This window comes from Phragmites australis, chromosome 6 (genome assembly GCF_958298935.1).
Source record: "Phragmites australis chromosome 6, lpPhrAust1.1, whole genome shotgun sequence".
NCBI classification, from domain to species: domain Eukaryota; kingdom Viridiplantae; phylum Streptophyta; class Magnoliopsida; order Poales; family Poaceae; genus Phragmites; species Phragmites australis.
Window position 1 is genome coordinate 2,830,094 of NC_084926.1, and position 21,015 is coordinate 2,851,108.

The 21,015-nt window shown below is 47.9% G+C and overlaps 4 protein-coding genes across 4 annotated transcripts; 1 reads left to right on the forward strand and 3 right to left on the reverse strand.

Moving 5' to 3' along the window:
• Positions 1-2,236: 2,236 nt before the first annotated feature.
• LOC133920346 (uncharacterized) lies at positions 2,237-3,270 on the reverse strand. The gene has a single exon (XM_062364960.1). It carries the CDS (start codon positions 2,868-2,870, stop codon positions 2,493-2,495), a length of 378 nt encoding a protein of 125 aa, XP_062220944.1. The 5' UTR covers positions 2,871-3,270; the 3' UTR covers positions 2,237-2,492.
• Positions 3,271-8,050: 4,780 nt separating this feature from the next.
• On the forward strand, positions 8,051-10,741 carry LOC133921083 (subtilisin-like protease SBT1.4). The gene has a single exon (XM_062365816.1). It carries the CDS (start codon positions 8,164-8,166, stop codon positions 10,516-10,518), a length of 2,355 nt encoding a protein of 784 aa, XP_062221800.1. The 5' UTR covers positions 8,051-8,163; the 3' UTR covers positions 10,519-10,741.
• Positions 10,742-13,279: 2,538 nt separating this feature from the next.
• On the reverse strand, positions 13,280-16,522 carry LOC133921084 (uncharacterized). Its single transcript, XM_062365817.1, has 2 exons — positions 16,103-16,522; positions 13,280-14,137 (listed from the first exon to the last, which is right to left on the reverse strand). Exons 1-2 carry the CDS (start codon positions 16,369-16,371, stop codon positions 13,657-13,659), a joined length of 750 nt encoding a protein of 249 aa, XP_062221801.1. The 5' UTR covers positions 16,372-16,522; the 3' UTR covers positions 13,280-13,656.
• Positions 16,523-18,973: 2,451 nt separating this feature from the next.
• LOC133920780 (endoglucanase 8-like) lies at positions 18,974-20,911 on the reverse strand. Its single transcript, XM_062365363.1, has 4 exons — positions 20,690-20,911; positions 20,020-20,433; positions 19,829-19,906; positions 18,974-19,746 (listed from the first exon to the last, which is right to left on the reverse strand). Exons 1-4 carry the CDS (start codon positions 20,909-20,911, stop codon positions 18,979-18,981), a joined length of 1,482 nt encoding a protein of 493 aa, XP_062221347.1. The 3' UTR covers positions 18,974-18,978.
• Between the last annotated feature and the right edge of the window lie 104 nt (positions 20,912-21,015).

The following is a 21,015-nucleotide window of genomic DNA, read 5'->3' on the forward strand; positions in this document are numbered from 1 at the left end:
TAGCAATTTTTTCATTCTTTTACAATCTGATGTAGGCAATTTGTGATACTTGAATTTTCAATTCAGTTGTAAACAAATTGCTACCTCATAGATCGCCGACCGAATTGCTTTTTGCTTGCAGAGATGCAACAAATTACTTATGATTTTTGACCAATTTGTCTTTTACATTTGTATAATTTTGCGTATACAATGCTTCAAATATGCCGAGCAAACACATTGAATTGCTTTTCAATTTTGTTTATAGTTATTCTAGTTTGCTTCACAAAATCATTCTAATTGCCTATGGTATGCTGATTTTGTATGAATTTGTCTATATAATGCTTTAAATTTTCCTAACCGATACATCAAGTTGCATTTTGCTGCAACCCCATATCTCATTGCTCTCTCCTCTGCTTTGCCAATTTGCTTTTGCATTTGTATGAATTTGCATATATAGTACTTCAAATTTGCCGACCAAATACATCAAATTGCTTTGTAGTTTTGTTTTACATTTATCCTAGTTTGCTTTTCAAAAATATTGTAGATTCATTGCAAACGTTATGTTGATTTTTGCATTTTTCATCCTTAACGTATACACCTTTGTTTTTTATGATGAATATATGTATATTAGGTGGTATTTTACTCTCCGTGGATCATGCTTCTCAGTGCTTACATTTACTAGCCCAAGCGTTGCCTGATACACTCAACGTGGGCGAGCTCCATGCAGGAGATGCTAAATATGGGTTAGTTGGCCTAATTAGAAAAATTACTAATTAGGGTGTGCATGCTAAACCACTGTAGCATGCATGACTGAAATTTAGTCGTGTTCATTTCTTGTTTGCTACTGAAAGTTTATCACACCCTTATTTGCCACTGATTCTCATGCCATTGAGAGAATAAGTGGCAAATAAGGGAATAAGTAAACTTTCAGTGGCAAATAAAAAAATTATCCTAGAATTTTTGTCATGAAATTAGTTGCATGCATGGTACAGTAGAACAATGAGAAAAAGAGAATATAGATCGGTAGTACTACATAATCACTACCACATAATCAACTTTACATACCGGCCCATCGTTACAAGTGACTTACGAAACGGTAGTGATAGTACATCATTGTTGGCACCATCATGGCTTACGAATCGACAGTGATAAAGAGAATTACTGCCGGTCGATGGCTAGAACCGACAGTGATGGTGGTGATGCTAGTGTATGGACCCGAAATGTTTATTCATTATGTTTTTTTCTCACGTCCACATCCGACGTGTCCTTATCCACTCGATCGATCGTCTCTCACGCGCAAGCCTGCCACAGCTGCAGTCCCCTCATCTCTCTCTCTCTCTCTCTCTCTCTCTCTCTCTCTCTCTCCCTGCCGAGCAGATTGAAGCAGCACTTGTAGCTCCTCCCCAGCCCCAAGCTAGCTCTGCCCAGATCCGCCACAAAGTTAGCTCCATTCAGGCCATCCTCTCCCTCGCTGTGCTGGTCGATGTATGCCACCGGCGTCGAGCTGGTGGTGGTGCTGGCGCAGATGGACACCCAGTTCATCTTCAGGAAGCGATGAGTGGACATGGCGGTGGTGCCAGCGCGGAGGTGACTGTGCCGACCAAGTACATGGCGGGGGAGGAGGAGATGTGAATATATTATGTGAATTTGTGAATGTTCTTTGAGTAATCTAAGTGATTTTTTTAATGTTCTATGAATATGACTCACCAATTAATCTTTGAGTAATCTAAGTGATTTTTGAGAATATTCTGTGAATATGTTCTATAATTGTTTGTGAGCATTAATACCGTAGCAACGATGCTTAGTGGCAGCGGCAGCGGAGTGGGCGTGGGCCGAGCGGGATTTTTTATTTCTAGAAAATGGTAATATTGTCAGTGGGCAACAGTCGGCAGTGATAACAATCGGACTGTCACTGCATGTTGCATACTGCGAGTTCTAAAACCGGTAGTAAGAGTCAGTTTGAAACCGACAGTAAAAAGTTGTTTTGCAGTAGCAAATGTACGATGTATATATAGCGTAAGAAACCATTGAACTTCACTAACTCAACGAAAAAACTAAATTGAGGGCCGGTAGTAAGAGTCAGTTTGAAATTGATAGTAAAAAGTTGTTTTGCGGTGGTGAATGTACCATGTATATATAGCGTAAGAAACCATTGAACTTCACTAATTCAACGAAAAAACTAAACTGCTGAGGTAGTGAATAATACACGCCGATAGAATCTTGTTAAAAGAATTAACTCCATCGTGAAGCCAATCCCAAAAAAAAGAGTTTTTATTTTTTTTCTTTCTTTTCCAGGAAGTAGCCATACAATACAGTGCATGACAAGAATTGACATGCTAAATTACTAGCTACGAACAACAGGAGGAAGGGCGGCACAAAGAGCAAAAGAAATGCAATTGAAGAGACTCAGAGAGAGAGAGAGAGAGAGAGAGAGAGAGAGAGAGAGAGAGAGAGAGAGGCGTCTAAACAAGCAAAGCCCAACACAGCATGCAGCCGTGAGCCCGTGACAGATCTCAGTGCCCGACGGTCACCACCGGCGCGAACGCGGTGCCGAAGGAGCAGTCGGCGCCAGCCTGCGCACGGAGGGAGCTGACGACCGCCGCACCCTCGAGGAGGTCCTGGATCGCCCTGGCGTAGTACGCACGCAGCCGCCGCAGCGCGCGCCTGTACAGCGCCGCCATCCATCGCATCCGCAGCCGCCGGATCGCGCCAAAGAACCTCCTTTTCCCGCCGAGCCTCGCTACCGTCATCTTCTTCTTCCTTCCCCCCGCGGGCGCCGCCCCCGCCGCCCTAGCCGCGGACCGCCGCGGCACCCGGAACAGCACGGCCCGCCGCGCCACGCGGCCTGCCCGGTGCTGCAGGTCCTCCATCGATCTCCGAATCTCTTCCATTGCTGCTTGGCCTGGCAAGGAGGCTGCCAGGTTTGCCAGGCTAATGCTCAAATGGGATGTGTTATGCTTTGCGTGAGTAGTTTATGGGACATTATTAAGCTTGCAGTATTGTTTATAGCGGGAGGGAGATGGCTAGCTCTTGCGGAATGGTGAGGTCAGAGAAGTTGATGTGCTTCGTACACATAGAGGCCTGCAACCCTTCCACGCATGGCTCACATTGCTTGCTTAGAGCAAGTACAGTAGTACAGAATTTCTGATGACCAGAGGTGAAGAACTGAGTTAGAATTCGATTATAGTTGCATGCATCGATATACCTTTCAGTGATGCTTCGTGTGCGAAAGGGCAGAAGAATTTTGTCCTTTCCAAGCGTACGTTGACAGATTGCGACGGGCCGGTTTGTGGACTGAATAAATTCCGTGCAGAAAATTAAAATGCATGGGTACAGTATAGTGCACCGGTCGATTATTCTAAATTTCGATTGACACTTTGGCAGTGACGCGTCTGAATTATGATGAACGCTGAGCCGTGGAGTGATTTGTCCTCAGCTATCCGTTCCCGCCAGACTTATCATCACTAGTACCGTATTAACAAATCATGCATGCGCAATCAACAAGATGCATACAAGCATATATGCAAAGTTCAAGCTTATCAAGGTAGGATCGATGGAGAAGCCAGCTGAAACGATCTAGATTCTGCTGTCTGTTTGTATTCTAGCGTGATGAGTCATGGATGGGATTATGGGAAGTGATGGATCTTGAGGGCAGTTTCAACTTATTAGCTCTAACTATTAGAGTATACTTCTTAAAATTTATACGAGTTATGTCGTTTCTAATTCTTTCACACCTCACATAGGAGAGATACTAATCTGAGATATGTTTCATGCTCAAAGTTATCTCTTGATTAAGAGATGATTCTCTAAAATTCTCCTCTACATCTATAAAATAAAAACTAGCAGTTAATTTTTATCTTCACATCCATTTATTTCTCTACTATGTATATATGTAAAGTAAGAGCTAATAGGTTGGTTGAGCTGCTGAAGATATGGCTAAGCATGCGTCAGAGCTTACCTCAGTCGGTATGCATGGACCGCATGGTACAGGGTACACCAATAAGCATGCATATTGCTGCAACGAGTGCAATTGTATTAAAGTTGTTTAGGATATCAGCCAATTGTCTCTAGAGGGTCAAAGCTTCCTGTATAAATAAGAAACATATTGCCTCATCGATAACAGCGAGGATCTGCTACTCACTCCATGTATTAAAATATTCTGCTCTGCGGTGTATGAGAGCTCAGGAACAAAATAATAATTAAAAAGATACTACTGGATTAGGTTTTTTAAAGGAGGGGTGATTATATTAATTGAAGCACAAACATATTACAAACAGAAATCTGACAAGGATAACACAACAATACAACACAGTTCCATCCCTGCCTTTCACACCCTGAGCTTACTCTACGATCCGTTGTAACCTAATCGAAGGAACCGAAATCATACTCTGCACCGACGAGGAGGGACCACAGGCCAATAAATTTTTCGAAGCCACCCAGAATAGCATACTACAACCAGGATACATAAAAAATGATGAACGCGTTGGGCAAACCCGTCGGCCAGCAAGGAACCTGGCGTCGTCGAACACGTCAACGACCCGGACAGGAGAACCAAGCTCACACCCCTTCATTGAGATGCAACTAGACCAGAGACCAGCACCACTAGCAGAACACCGGTAGTCTGGTGAACCATACTCATGCACATACACATATGTATTACCATACTCAAACTCAAACACAAAATTAACCTATACACATACACATACGCATCACATACACATACGTAGAACATACTAACATCCTGCCCTGGCTCGTAAACCACCGAACCGCCACTCACAAGGACCTCCACCATCACGGCGAACTCACCGACGGCCACCACCAACAGGCACACGTCGCCAAGCACGGAGACGCGGTTACCCACCACGACAACCACCGGAACAAGGCGCCACACGCTGGGGGCCAAAAGGGAGACTCACGCGGTCATCCCAAACAGGTCCCTCGTGACGAAGAGGCCCGAGCGGGAAAGCACACAAACACGCTCGCCACTCTCCTAGCTTACAAAGAGGACGAACGACAGCAAAAGCCTGACATCAAAAACTCCACCAAAAAAACAAACAAACCTATTGATCTACCAAACTAAAAACTACTCCCTACACTACTGACCAGCCAGATGTCGATCCATCCCCACCTACTTTGAGGCTACGTCGAAGGAGGCGAGTAGACGGGATCAACACCAGATCCGAAAATCTCCTCGCTTCCTCCTTATCTACTGTAGAAGGGGACTGGGTCCGAGAGACTTAGGCCGTGTTTGTTTGAGCTTCTGCTTTTGAGCTTCTCTGAAAAGCAGTGCTTTTGGCTTTTCTGAAAAGCTGCTTTTGGAAATAGGTTGTTGGCTTCTGCAATAAATTTTTAGCTTCTCAGCACATAGCTTCTCAGAGAAGCACATCTCAGCGAGCTTCTCAGCTTTAGTTCATTTTCCTCAGAAACAGGCTTCTGGCTTCTCCAGAAGCCACTTCTCCAGAACCTCGTTTGTTCTGGCTTCTGGCTTCTGGCTTCTGCCAGTAGCAGAAGCAGTTTCAGAAGCAGAAACAAACACAGCCTTAATGTAAAAGGGAGTTACTACTGGATTGGGTGGTTTCACGAAATCCGGTGTCTTGCGAATTTGTGACATGGAACCGAATAAGGCCCATAAGTTATTTAAAGAATGAGGCCCAGTACTAGGTCGAGGTCCAGAGCAACAAAACAGGGAAGGCCACAAGCCCACGAGTCACCAAGGGGAACTGTTGCATGCCAGCACGGTTTGTATTCAGCTTTCCTGATTTCCTAGACAGATTTGTATTCTACTGTACGTAGTTCTATAATGGCAGCACAGAATACGTTTGATCAGGAGAGGAAACACACATAATTAACTGGTTCTATCTCAAGGACCTGTTATCAAACATCTAGATTATTTCCTTAATCAATCGAAGAGGCAGCCACCCTGACTGTTTCCTATGGTACACTACTACTGAAACGTTATTGTGATAGGTTATTACTGTCGTTTCAGTTCCTACTAAGAATCGGTTTACAGTCGTTTCGGTTCTTAGAATCGGTATTAGCAGTTTATTAAATAAAGAATCAATAGTAAAAAATTAATTATTATTGTCAGTTTATGTTAATAATCGACACTAATACTATTATTGTTTGTTCTTGATATGAATCACAACTAAAATATATTTTTATTGTCGGTTCTTGATATAAATTATAATAATAATAGAGAAAATATCACTATAGATTCTTGTTATAAACCGATAATAATAATAGGCAATAACTCATCTTAAAAAGTTCATAACTTCTTCATATACAGTCAAATGAAAATAACCTCTATATAAAAATTGTATCTGGTGATGACCTCTATAACTTTGCAGTTGATAATATACCCAAATAGTCATCCAAAATTTTAGACAAGAAAGATCAAAAGAATAGATCGCCCTACAACCATTAGCTATAATAATAAGGTAAAATTGTAAATAAACTACACACGAGATGTGTGGTCATAGATTTGATCCCTACGTACTATGTTTGAAAAATTACATGACTTTGACTCACAACTATTGGGTGACTTTTGGGTGCAATTTTTTTTATTTTTTATTTACCTAAAAATGAGTATCATCGTTTGTTAAAAAACCGGCAGTAGTCACGTTTTATGTAGCAGTGATCACATGTCTTCGTGCTCGTAGCAGGTTGTTTGCCTTTTCTCTCTGTCCGTCTCCTTCCCTGACGCGACGCGCGGCACCCCACCTCGCCGGCCCTAACACTTTCACATTCTCGCCTTGCTGGGCGACGTGGACCAAGCTCTCACCCGTCCTCCCTGTGGCCCAGCGAGATCCCGTCCACCTGCCCACGCACAAGGCTGCCTTTCGCCGTGATCCTGTCCGGCTGTCCCCATTCTTCATCTTATTCCACTGGAAATTAATACTGGTAGTATCACTTCCAACTTCCAAGCCACGCATAATTTAATCTCGCTCGTCCGGCATAGAGACAGGGCGTGTTCCAACAAATCACTAGTTTATTGCGCATATGGCACTGCTCTACTGTTGTATTCTTGTAGCATACGGCAAGCATGATATAGTACACGACCTCTTAGTCATGGCAGCGCAAAGGGGCGGAACGACAGCACTGGAAGGTCGGCGCATGCAGACACAGTGCGTGCAGGCGAAGAGGGGTGGAGGAGTGACAACTACGGTCCCTAAGGGGTCGTCTGATCCGGCGCAGTAACGACCGATAAGGCCAATCAGGAGTGGTGAAGATGAGGGGAGGTCATGCGGGATTCGGGAGGAGCAGATCGGTGGCGTCGTCGGCGCGGAGGTGACTTATGTGCCCCGTGCTCGCGCGGCACGGCCTGACGACACCAGTTTCTATGCCGGCTGCCATGCGGAGCGGGACGAAACGGTGGCGCTCGGCTTCGTTCCGGCGGGCGCTTGTGGATGGATTTAGGCAGCTCGGCTCTGAAAGAAACACGATCTTGAGGCAAATGTACAGTGTACTTACTAACCGGGTCATCCGACCCTGGTGACTTTTGGCAAAAACCCTCTGTAGCGATGCTATTGAGTCGGTGATGACCTCGTGATTAAAGCTAAGGTTTTGCTTGATGACCCCGGTGGTTGTAATTCCTGGATTCGCCATCTTCTTGTCCCGGAGCACAACGAAAGCGTTGTCGAGCGAAAGGATGGCAGCCATCGACGCCCAGGCGCGCCCATCTTGTCGTACGCCAGTTCCAGTTTTTTTTTTAATTTTGAAAATAAAAAATGCAAATATATAGATGCTATTATTTAGCTCTCCAAAACATTTCAACTCAAACAATTACTTATACAATAAAAAAATACAAATTTTAGGATTCATAAAATTTATCGTTTTCTATTTCTCATTATATAAGTTATACTTTTATCTGAAAATTTTTAGAGAGCTTGATGCATCTCGTATTAGTCCTTTAAAAAAAATATCACGGTCCTTATCGCAAAGCTTGGATGCATAAACGCCCGAAGTTGCTTCCGAAGAGTGTAATGCCTTTATTAAAGTACGTTGGACTAAGCCAAACTCACGTACATACTCAAATCGCATACGAAACTATCACCAGACTCCCAACAGATCCAGCAACCAAAGGACAGCGTGGCGAATCCAAGATCCACACCTCGCCCGGGCCCCCCCTTCCCTTATATTATCTCCAACCCCATCGGCAGCCTTGACCAATCTGCTTCCGCTGCCATGGCGTCGATCAGGGGCCCGCACCTCGCCGTCCTCCTCGCCCTCGTCCTCGCCGCCGTCGCAGTGGCCGCGGCCGCGCTGGACGAGGCGCGCGCGCAGTCCACGTACATCATACACCTCGCCCCCGGGCACCCGGCGCTGTCCGCCGCGCGCGCCGGCGGCAACGGCGGCACGGCGGTCCTCGGCCGCCTTCTCCCGCGCCGCCTGCGCGCGCCCCGGGCGCGCGTGCTCTACTCCTACGTGCACGCGGCCACGGGCCTCGCGGCGCGCCTCACGCCCGAGCAGGCGGCGCACGTCGCGGCGGGGGAGGGTGTCCTGGCCGTCCACCCCGACCAGGCGCGGCAGCTCCACACCACACACACCCCGGCGTTCCTCCACCTGACCGAGGCATCAGGGCTCCTGCCCGCCGCCACCGGCGCCGCATCCTCCGTCGTAGTGGGCGTGCTCGACACGGGGCTGTACCCCGTCGGCCGCGGCTCGTTCGCGGCCGCTGTTGGGCTCGGCCCGGCGCCTGCGTCCTTCTCCGGCGGATGCGTCTCCACCGGCTCCTTCAACGCCTCCTTCTACTGCAACGACAAGCTCATCGGCGCCAAGTTCTTTTACCAGGGATACGAGGCTGCTCTGGGCCATCTCATCGATGAGACGACGGAGTCCAAGTCGCCGTTGGACACCGAGGGCCATGGGACCCACACTGCATCCACGGCGGCAGGGTCGCCGGTGATCGAAGCAGGATTCTTCGACTACGCGAAAGGCCAGGCGGTGGGCATGGCTCCCGGCGCGCGCATCGCAGCGTACAAGATCTGCTGGAAGTCCGGTTGCTACGACTCCGACATCCTCGCCGCCATGGACGAGGCCGTCGCAGACGGTGTCGATGTCATCTCCCTCTCCGTTGGCGCCAACGGGTACGCCCCTAGCTTCTTCCGCGACTCCATCGCCATCGGCGCCTTCCACGCCGTGAGCAAGGGCATCGTCGTCTCCTGCTCCGCTGGCAACTCCGGCCCCGGCGAGTACACCGCAGTCAACATCGCGCCGTGGATTCTGACCGTCGGCGCATCCACCATCGACCGCGAGTTCCCCGCCGACGTGATTCTCGGGGACGGCCGCGTCTTCGGCGGCGTGTCTCTGTACGCCGGTGAGCCCCTGGACTCGACGCAGTTGCCGGTGGTGTATGGTGCGGACTGTGGCTCCCGGCTTTGCATAGTTGGCGAGCTGGACCCGAAGAAGGTGTCCGGCAAGATCGTGCTCTGTGAGCGTGGGAGCAACGCACGTGTCGCGAAAGGCGCGGCGGTGAAGCAGGCCGGTGGAGCCGGCATGATCCTTGCCAACACCAAGGAGAGCGGCGAGGAGCTTATCGCCGACTCCCATCTCGTGCCGGCGACGATGGTCGGGCAGACGTTCGGCGACAAGATCAAGTACTACGTCCAGACCGATCCGTCGCCGACCGCGACCATCGTATTCCGCGGCACGGTCATCGGGAAGTCGCCGTCCGCGCCGCGAGTAGCGTCGTTTTCGAGCCGAGGCCCCAACTACCGCGCGCCGGAGATCCTCAAACCTGACGTCATCGCCCCCGGCGTCAACATACTCGCGGCCTGGACCGGCGCTGCTTCCCCCACCGACCTGGACATCGACTCGAGGCGCGTCGAGTTCAACATCATCTCGGGGACGTCCATGTCGTGCCCGCACGTGAGCGGCCTCGCCGCGCTGCTCCGCCAGGCGCATCCGGACTGGAGCCCGGCGGCGATCAAGTCGGCGCTCATGACCACGGCGTACAACTTGGACAACTCCGGGGAAACCATCAAGGACCTCGCCACCGGCGTTGAGTCGACGCCGTTCGTCCGCGGCGCCGGCCACGTCGACCCCAACCGCGCCCTCGACCCTGGCCTGGTGTACGACGCTGGCACCAAGGACTACATCGCCTTCCTCTGCACGCTAGGCTACCCTCCTGCCCTGATCTCCGTCTTCATAACGGATGGCTCTGTTGCCGACTGCTCGACGAAATTCGCGCGCTCCGGCGACCTCAACTATCCTGCCTTTGCGGCCGTCTTCTCCTCCTACAAAGCTTCAGTCACCTACCACAGGGTGGTGCGCAATGTGGGCAGCAACTCCAGCGCGGTCTACGACGCCAAGGTCCACGCCCCGTCCGGTGTGGATGTCACGGTGAGCCCGAGCAAGCTCGTGTTCGACGACAAGCACCGGATCCTGGCCTACGAGATCACGATCGCAGTGTCAGGCAACCCAGTGATCGTCGACGCGAAGTACTCGTTCGGGTCGATCACTTGGAGCGACGGCGTGCACGCCGTCACAAGCCCCATCGCCGTGACATGGCCGTCGAACAGTGGAGCAGCAGCCATGTAGAGTGATGCTATTAAGCATAGATGCCCGTGTGGGCAGTTTGTATAGGGCCTTCGAGCTCGAGATCTCCACGCATCCTACCTTGATCCGTCCACCATTGAGACTGGACGCTGGTGCCGCCATGGTTTATCTGATCAAGGTGAGGATGGGATGCCTGATTGTGTGATGTGTCGTTCGCTACATTGAACTACGGAATTATTTATCTAGTGCACTAATTGATATTGTATACCGAATCTCTTGTCTTTTCTATGTTGATTCAGCTGCCACTATCGTTCTTTGTCGGTGTGGACCATGCATTCATTTTCATTTAGTTTTATACTTTCTTCGGACATAAATACTTGATGCTTTGATAATATTACTTAAATTTTTAAAATTTTGATAGTTAATAACTTTTAAAATATTTAATTTAAAAATACTTACGTGTCCCTTTGAAGTATGGACTTTCTCACACATTTCATCGCTCAGTTATAAACCTCTGTTACATTTCTAGTCATAATGTCGTACCCAGCCCGTTTGTGTCGTAAAAAAGAGCCCACTTCTATTTGGACTCATTCTCAATCTACTCGCTCAATGACCTGTTAGATGACTTGCTTCTCCGCATGATGTCAGCTTCATTATCATTTGACAGGGACTCAAGAGGTATTGTTACATCCTCCGCTCCCGTCACGGGCTTCCCTACACGCTCCTGAGTTTGCTTCTTCATCAGCTCGTCCAATATCTTCCAAAGAGCATCAAACTTTCGTTGCTGGTTCTGACCGCACATCCTCTTGAATATGTTAATGAGATTCTTATTTTTGAATTGGCGGAAGAAGTTTGCACCCAATGCCTTATGCACCACCTACTGTGTAGATCTGGCCACACAGGTCTAATCAAGCCATCGTTCGTTCCATTATGCAGATCTAGAATCGCCTTGAGTTTCTCAACATGCCAGTCATATATAATACACATGTTGGCCGAGCACCAACAATTATCATCCCCACACGGTACATATAACAATACCTACTATTGCTGTTCTCACTCTCCACAAATGCAAAGACCAACGGTAGAACTTGATTGTTCCCATCAACTCTAATAGCAGTCAGGATCTATTTCATAAATTGGCTGGTAAGGAAAGTACCGTCGATGCACAAGATAGGCCGACAATGCTTGAAAGCTTCGATACATGTCCTTATTGCGAAGAAATATCGCTTCAGGACATACTTGCCAGGTTTGGACAGCAATGGGTACTTACCAATATAATAATACGTCCACGGGTTTCTTCAAGCAATAGTCTGCAACAAATGTGGCAGATTCCCATACGACGCTTCATAGGTCCCGAACCTCATCTCAATTGCATTCCTCTTCGCCCTTCATACCTTGTTGTAGCAGGTAGTGTACTTGTACTCCTCCTTAATTTGCCTGATTATGGACCTTGATTCGTAGTTTAGGTTGTCCATAATCTGGACGTATATCACATTGATGACAAAGCCTGAGGAGATGTTCTTGTGGCTGCACTCAAGTTCGTCAATCATTCAAGTGTGTTTGACCACAATCGACACATTCCAATAGTCAACTCACTTCCTCTTAAAGTCGTGCACCTACTACGCGCAACCCTCATTCGCGCACTTCACATCATATTACTTCTTACTTGACTTGACAACATAAAACTGTCGTTCAAGCGAGATCGCCCATTGAGTAACAGCATCCTTCATGGCATGATTGATAGGATAACTAGCACATTGTGTCACCTCATTCTACGTATACTCTCAGGCCACTGTATTCTCCTTATTCACCGTAAGGTTGTTGAAGTTTGGATTGTTCCAATCCGTGGAAATCAGAACATCGTTCTCATCATCTGAGCTGTCATAATCAGGAGTTTCATCAGCCTGAATATCATCCTGCTCCATCTGTTCAATTAGAGAAAGAATTTGTTCCCCATTATCTGTGTTGGAAGATGAACTACTCAAGCGGGGTCCCTCACCCCATTTGACATTCGGCTAGGGAATGATTCTGAATCTATCTCGTACGCGAATTTAATACGAATATGTGAAAACTAGATGGGATGGATGATCGACTGCTAGCGAGCAAGAGGCACACCACACCGGCTAGCCTGGCCATCGTTGCACGGTGAGTGTGAGATGTGGTGCAGTGGACTCGTGCGACGGAGGCGCCGATAAGTAGGCGAGCCGGTCGGGGTGGTAGGTTGGTGCCTGCACCTAGCTCAGCGCCGGATCAGATCACCATGGCAGCGCGGTGCAAATCACATACGAGATCCAAATCTGAAAACAAACTATGCTCATGGGACGCGTTCGGATTATTGTATGAGAAAACCTTGTTATTTTACTGCTGCATCATAGTAAGTTGCCAATAAGCCAGGCTTATCCTCTGTCTTTTTGCAACACGTCAACAGATCAGGAATGCATGATTACTTATTAGAGATCTGTAAGCCTTTGACGTACGACTAGAGAACCTCACCTGTCAGGCTTGTCACTTGTACTGCTTCTTCAGATGAGCTAGCCTACTAGTGTTAGAGCAGCAGGTATGCCTGAGCGAACGCATCTTAAACGCACAATCACATCTGTAGTATGTACTCCGTACCAATTGATTTGGAACGAACGTACGTGATACCAATATGCCATAATACTATAATAGCGTATTCAGATTTGAATGAGCTTATATGATATCATGAAAACAGAAGATAACCCAAGTGACAGGATCGCCAAAGGTCCCACGGTGACTGATCCTGAAGACTAGAAAGACATGCAGAGAGACGAGCAAAAAAGCATTCAAGGGAACATTACGGACAACATGATTGAATTAGTAGACAAAAGCACAATCCAGCATTTACAAGACAATCAGTAACCAATGTATGCAGCCCACTGATTCAAGCTCATCTGTATGTTTCTCATCACATCAAGTATAAGGAGAATCCCAGCTCTATGAAGACGAGTCCATTTGACCGAGCAAAGCATGGAGCCTAACATGCGGGCATCGGCCACCGGATTCCGCTGTCTAAAATGGATACCGGTGGTTGGATTGACAAAGCGTCATGGTTCAGGTTTTGCCAAGTCTTCATGCGCCTTTCCCTGGGAGTAACCAAGATTCCGGTTTTGCTAATTCATCATGATCTTGTCCTTGGCAGTAACCAAGATTCAGGTTTTGCTAATTCTTCATGCGTTTGTCCCTGGGAGTAACCAAGGCAGATGAGTCCGTCACATCCTGCAGATCAAGCATTGACTGCGATCTCAGGTGAGCTGGGAACAGCTGAGGTGGACGAGGCGCAGGTAGAGAAGAAAAGACACCCATGGCATTGCTGGGCCTTCTGTGCGTGCGATGGGAAGACAGTTTCTGAGAGTGGTAGTTTTCATCATCGCTACCACTGTTGCTTCCTGAGCTGCTTGTGGCAGCAGGTGATATCGTCACCATCCTGCAATTTGTGAGGCTGTCGGCGACATCTTCAGGGAATACCTCTTTATGCTGCGGTTTGCCCCACTTGAAAGTGAATGGAAGAAGACCTTTGCGCTTCCTAGGGGATGGGGTTTCTGGCTTTGGAAGGTCCTTCTGCGGGGGAGATGGAATTACAGCATCTGGAAGCTTTCCAAAAGATCCAGACTTGCCATTGTAGAACTTGCACACCCCTTTCCTGCCATATGTAAGAACAATACTGCTCAACAAATGGAAAATTGGTAGTATATTGAAAGATAATTTCTCATGACCGATATAAATGCTAATAAGAACATACAAGGACTTAACAGAGATGAGCAATCTCCAGGTTGATCACAGGGAATAAACAGAAAAAATTAAGTTATAAATCCAAAACAAAGAGAAGTAACTCAAATATTTTCATGTGGTAGATGAACAAATACTTTGTAGTGGCTATAAACTAGCTAACAAATACTTGTGAAAGAAGAGTGTGTTGTTTGTTTGACCTTGTGCTTATGTTAATCACATGTTTATCTGCATCAAATTGTGTTGAAGTCCACATGACCAAATCCCTGCTCCATCGGATGGCAGTAATGCAACGTTCTAGATAATCATGAGTATCAAGAGCCAACAAGTAGCATTAAGCTACTAAGGAGCTGTGCTACAATCATACAACAAAGAAATGAACCTATAATTTTACCAGAAATCACAATGTGCTCTGCTGTCCTGTAGACTTAGCGGCAGCATAAATATGTTCAACAATATGATAGTATTCAGGTGATTTCGCACACAAACCAAGAAACAATTCATGGCATCAGATAGTTTAACAAAGCAACAATGGTGTCCTGCCAAAGAATATATTCAGCCACCAATCACAGAGCTACACCGACCCTATGTAACCACCAGTCAGTAAAGTCATGGAAACACGAACAAACAATTCATATTGAACTTCCAGTAGCTATTGATCTATTTGCCTAGTGCTGTGGGTAACCTACAAAATGGATGGTGCGTTACTTCTGTCAATCTACCACGGTTGCATGTATTTGCAATGTATAGCATCTGTTGCTTTACTGGCTAACAGACGAAATTTCACCATTAATACGAGCATATGTTTTGATGACACAAAAAGCTTTAGTAATACCAGGAAACCAGAGTCCTGCCATGTAGCATATTGTTTTGGGTGCCAACACACAATCATATTACAAACAGTTTTCCACTTAACTAGTAGGATCGAATCCAGTAACAGGCTGCTCACCATACCCAGTCAACTGCACCATCATTTGGTAAAACCGCTGTTATGTAAATAGCAACAAAAAATAATCTTTTCACATAGTCCATAGTACTGATCCAATCATATATTCATATGTGATAGCACCATAAACACAAGGAAATCTACTAGCAGTGAATGTTTGATCTTTCCATGTAAAATAGAGATTAAACCGATAACAGTGAACGCACTGTGATCGTAATTACTGCCGGCTGTTCTTACCGAAACCTACTTAAACTCTTCTATAAAAGCCTAAGCGAAACTTTCTCATGCTTATAACTTAGCCTTGCGCAGTTATGCGGATCACAGAGCATTTCAAGGACTAGGTCAGAGTATTCTTCCATTATTTTGGGGCCCCTAAGCAACTAGCACCGAACCATACACAGAAGTATCCAAAGTCAAGAAGTTCAAGGACTAAATTTTCTTAAGATCGAAGAACCCACATTGTGAGGTGGCGTTTTCATAATGAACTCTACAGTATGAAAGCCCAATCTCCTCAACAACACAGGATGCAAGGCATCATAAAGAATCGCCTAGAACCCTAAATTGCCACAATCTGATCACTCCAGACAAACCAAGAAAGTCAGGGAACCCCCAAATTTTGCAACAGAACAGTCCGAGGACCAAGAACCGAACTACTCCACTCGAATTACTCCAAGACCGCCCAACTTCTACGGAGAACCAAGAATCTGCGTCTGTAGCGCACATTCCCCAATAAATACCGATCAAGAACAAATCTCTTCAACTGAACTAGTCCAGGCAACGCAAGAAATCTACCAAATTTCCCGGGAGAAACGCAAGAACTGGGATCAAGAACCGTCGTGTGCAGCCACATTACCCCGAATCCCCCAAAGGAGCCGCGAAAAGAACCCCGAAGACCGATCAAGATCCGTTCCCCGTGGTGAGGTTGGCGCTCACCTGAAGGGCAGGGCCTCCTGGAGCGCGTCCATAGTGTCGAAAGGCGAGCCCTTGTACGAGCTCTGGACCTCGCCGTCGCCGCCCTCGACCTCCTCGCCGTCCCATTCCCACAGCGCCGCCGCAGCGGGGCTGTTGGTGTCCCGCCCCACCGACGACGAGCCGCCGAGCCCCGCCGACGCCGGCGGCGAGGCCACGTAGGCGCAGCCGGCGACGCGGCCGAACCGAGGCCCGCTGCCCAGCCCGCGCTCGCTCTCCAGTGCGATCGACATGGCTCGCGCTCCTCTCGCGGTCTCGCCTCACATGCAACGGAAGCCGCAGCCGCCGCCTCCGCTTGTTCCTTTCGCTCGCTTGCTCGCCTTCACACGCGCACGCGCACGCACACCGAAAGACTAGTGAGTAAAGAGCAGGCGAGGCGAGCAACTGGCGTGGCGAGTAGGAGTAGTTTTTTAAGGAGGCACGGGCTGGGTTCGCGTGGTATTTATCCAGCAAAAGGGATCGCCTTTTCCCATTCCTTTTTTCCTTGGAATTACCAATATCTACCAAGAAAAGAACAAGATAAATAAAACAATAATAACAAAATATTGTCAAAGCAATTTCTCACTTTTCTTACCTTTGGATCTTGCTATGTGATTCATGTTTTTGTTCGTTTTCATCTCCGACCACGTTAACTTACTCTTTGTTATTCATTCGGCAAATGTTAGGGGTAAAAATCAGGGTTTAACAATGTTATAGCTTAAAGAGGATGACACAGTTGTAGGTTTGTGGCGGAGGGGGCTTGTGATCATGGAAGTCGATATGGGTAACAAAAACATATGGTTTAAAGTAGGATCAATCAAAGATTTAGCACCGATAGGTGCTGAAGAAAGGGGTGGAGAGCAACAAAAGAGAAGAGAAGGGTCGTAGAAAAAGAGGGTCCTAGGTTTTATAGTGGTGGTTAGGGGCAGATGAGAGAGAACGAACGATAATAGCGGTGAGGGAGGCACTTGCTAGCAAAGATGCAAAAGGTGAGCGCTAGAAAGGGAAAGAAAATGACGACATCTTGGGGGTGGCTTGGGGGTAGGGTTTGAGGGGTGATGGGGCGAGATTGAGGTTTATATAGCAATCTAAGGGAATGAGAGTCGTCAAATAAACGTTGGAGAAAAAGAAAATGAGAAGATGGAGATCTAGATCGGATACATGATGCGGAGAGAAGAAACAGATCACTGCATAACAAAAGCACATAGTCGAGAGATGAGATTACATCTAATACGAATCGAGCAACTATGGTTGACATCAGGGGAGTTTTCAGGACGTCTGTGGATTAATATATTAATTATAATGGTAAAACATTACTGTTGTGCTAGCCAAGTTAATACTTATATTTCTAAAATAGTTAGATGGGGTTTTATTCAAATAGATTTGCTAGTTTTTAGTCACCTAAGATTTTGCTTATCTCTCAGAATATTTTTTTTATGTTGCAATAGTTATTTTGGTATGTCGCAATAGCTATTTTTGCATGTTGCAATAGTTCTTCGTATTTTGTATCTGCTGTAATAGTTTTTTGTATGTAACAATAAGCATTGATGTATGCTTCAATAGTTTTTCGTATTTTGTATCTGGTGCAATAGGTATTACCGTATGTTGCAATATGTATTTTCATATGTTGCAATAGTTCTCCTTATTTATTGCAATAGTTATTTATATTTGTTGCAGCTTCTTCGTCTTTATTGCAATATTAGAGAAACAGATATATTTTCTCATATGTTGCAATAAGTATTTTTATTTGTTGCAGTAATTCTTCGTAGATGTTGCAGCGGTTAAGAGAAGTGACTGAGACAAAAGCAAAATCCCAGTCACCTTATGTATATAACTATCCTTATTCAAAATAACTGGAGATGGACCCTCTTTTCTAGTAGAGTGATTTCCCCCAGATAAAAGGAGGAGTGCATTGAAGAAAATTATTATCATATCTATCTGTTTTTTCCTTATTTATTATTATTAAGCAGCAGTAATGCAAAAGAGGACAGCACATGCTTTCATGTTCTTTTGTATATATTGTAATTACATTACTACTTGTGCTATATATGACGACATGATATCCCATTGACTATAAACATTTGAACAGAGTTTGCATGGTTTCCAGCAAGTATACCATATCATACAGCAACCTAAAATAAGAAATCATATCATACAGAGTATCGGCTTAACTTTTCATTAGTACGCTAAATCTTTTGAAGAGGATTATACAAACCATTTCTTATTAGTACGATAAATCCAAAATTTGATCTGAGAGGTTCGGTTAAAAGCTATGAGCTACAGGCTACAACACACGAGTAGCCGTACGTGTACGTACCTGATCACCACGTGGAAAAGGCCGTGGTCCACCGCTCCACGTACCGGCTCCGGTTCAACCAGTACGCCAGCCTAACAGCGAACCGAGACCTACCCCAACAAACTAGCGCCAACCTTTTGCGCCGAGAGCATTATTATGCTCCATCGAAAACAATCCTAAAGCATCACGTGTGCCCGAGCACACGTAGGCAATGTAAAATTATGGATGGTACTCTGTCTAGGGCGATCCATTTGCCACTGCAATACCAGTTTCTGATGTTCCGGTTGAATCAAATCCAACACCCAAGTGAAAAAAAAAGCAGTAAAAAGGAAGAAATCTTTTTTTCATAACACATTATCGATCGAAAGTCATTGAGTTCATTTTAATCTTCAACACGTACATTATCGATCGACCGATCGAGAGAGAGAGAGAGAGAGGCCTAATCGAAGGAATTAGTAAGGAGAAACCGCGAGATCGAGGAACGCGCGAAATGGAGCAATTAATCAATGGACGCTTTGCGAGCATGTAGAGCGATGGATGGACATGGACGACGATGCGGTACACGTCAGTGTGTGGCGACGAGCGGCGCGCCGCGGACGGCGAGCGCGGCGAGCGGGCCAATGGCGAGGGAGTTGATGTAGGTGCACGGCTCGGTGCAGGACGACGCGCTGCGCTTGTCGATGAAGTTGTCTGCCCGGTCGGGCCCGCCCATGATGGCGCCGGTGAGCTCGTTGGGGTTGGGCCTGTCGGGCGCGAACCAGTCGTTGAAGCTCATGCCGCAGTTGACGTCGTACCCGGGCGGCAGCACGGGCGTGGACGCGCCGCGGTGGTGCGGCTGCGTGGGCGAGTTGGCGCCGAAGCCCACCACGTAGGAGCGGCCCCGCGGGTTGAAGCCCAGCAGGTAGTCCATCTGCTGCCGCGCGAACTCCCGCAGCCGCGCGGGGCTCACGGGCTGGTTCCCGCACATGACGCTCTGCCCCGTGCGCAGCAGGACGTCGCTGTAGACGACGAAGAGGAAGGACGTGCTGGTTACGTACTGCGAGTTGGCGCCGTCGCGGAGGTGGATCACACCGCCCGGGGTGATGAACACCTGGTGGAACGCCGTGTCGGGCAGGACGGCGCACACGAAGTTGTCCGCCTGCGTCTTGAAGTTCTGCGCGCCGCCGCTGGACGTCATGTTGAGCTCGGACAGGAGCACCTGCGCGCCTGGGTACTTGAGGTCCCAGCTGAACTCCGCCACGCTCGACGAGATGGCCTCGTGGGAGATGAAGTCCGCGTACACCTGACGCTTCGTCGCAAGGTACAGCCACGTCCCCGCCCACAGCAGCTCGTCCTGCATCACGCATGTCAGCCTGTCAGGTCGATCAGCCCAAAGCGGCATGCACGAATAATACTTAACCATGGATCGTACGTACGTTGTAGCCGGAGTAGGAGCAGTAGAAGGGGCACTCGCCGTCGTAGCTCCCGCGGTGGTTCTTGGCGAACTGGAACAGCTGTTGGATCAAAAGCAAGCAGTCAAGTTACACGTACGTGCAGCAAGTGAGATGATTCATATGCGAGGGCGTGCATGCATGCATTTGCATGCTAGTGTAAGCTGATTACGTACCAGCTTGGCCTTGTTGAGGAGGCCGCGAGAGTACGTCTTGTTGTGGCCCCGGAACGCCATGGAGGATGCGGCCATGGCGGCGGCAGTCTCAGCGGCGATCTCCGTCCCCGGCGTCTTCTCGTTGATCTCGTACAGCGTCCGCGGCGTCTTCATGTTCTCCGGTCGCACCCAGCACTGGTGGTCCAAGTTGGGGTCGCCGACCTGCACCCACAACTTGTTCTTCCTCGCGGCGCATTTGAGCAAGTAGTCGGTGCCCCACTTGATGGCCGCGTACACGTTCTCCAGCTCGCCCGCCGACTTCAGCTCGGGCTTGAACGCCAGCGCCGTCCACGCAAGCGTGGTCACCGTGAACGCGAGGGGGAGCCCGTACTTGACGTTGTCGCCGGCGTCGTAGTATCCACCGGTGAGATCCACCTGCTCGATCGGCAACAAATTAAGCTATTATTAGTGCTAAGGTAGGATATCAATAGGGAGATATCATCCATAGTTTCAATCAGAAAATTCTTAGTTATCCCTGTATTTTTTGTCTCCGTTGGCATTGATCATTTCAATAACATTTCAGTTTCATATCTGCATGCGAGAAGGAATTTTAATCCCTTCCTATTAATTCACACACATGAAAATGGAGAAAGAAAGAGCAACACATTGTGCGCACGCGTGGCGTACGTACATTGGCGAGCTTGCCGTCGTCGAGGCCGGAGTCGCCGCGCCACTTGATGCGGTTGTTGGGCGGCAGCTTCCCGGAGCGCTGCGCCTCGAGGAACATGATGGACTTGGTCAGGGCATCCTTGTAGTTGAACCCGCCGGCCAGCGCCGGCTGCAGGACGTCGCCCGCGAGCACCAGCGCCGCGAGGAGCAGGGCGACGTGGGCGCGCATGGTGCCGTGCTTCATGGCGAACGATGCGAGAGGCGGCGAGCCCAGGGGGATATGGAAACACGGACAGGGACGCGGGGGAAAAAAGAAGGGACGCGCTTGGATTCAGGAGGCAGGGAGGA

What these genes read in the sequence shown, in the direction of transcription:
- LOC133920780 (XM_062365363.1), bottom strand. Translation starts at nt 20,911, where the DNA reads ATGAAGCACGGCACCATGCGCGCCCACGTCGCCCTGCTCCTCGCGGCG. An exon ending in TCCTCAACAAGGCCAAGCTG is followed by an intron (nt 19,907 to 20,019) that starts GTACGTAATCAG and finishes TTGATCCAACAG; the next exon opens with CTGTTCCAGTTCGCCAAGAA. An exon ending in GCTCCTACTCCGGCTACAAC is followed by an intron (nt 19,747 to 19,828) that starts GTACGTACGATC and finishes TGCGTGATGCAG; the next exon opens with GACGAGCTGCTGTGGGCGGG.
- LOC133921084 (XM_062365817.1), bottom strand. Translation starts at nt 16,371, where the DNA reads ATGTCGATCGCACTGGAGAGCGAGCGCGGGCTGGGCAGCGGGCCTCGG. An exon ending in CAGGAGGCCCTGCCCTTCAG is followed by an intron (nt 14,138 to 16,102) that starts GTGAGCGCCAAC and finishes TACATATGGCAG; the next exon opens with GAAAGGGGTGTGCAAGTTCT.
- LOC133920346 (XM_062364960.1), bottom strand. Translation starts at nt 2,870, where the DNA reads ATGGAAGAGATTCGGAGATCGATGGAGGACCTGCAGCACCGGGCAGGC.
- LOC133921083 (XM_062365816.1), top strand. Translation starts at nt 8,164, where the DNA reads ATGGCGTCGATCAGGGGCCCGCACCTCGCCGTCCTCCTCGCCCTCGTC.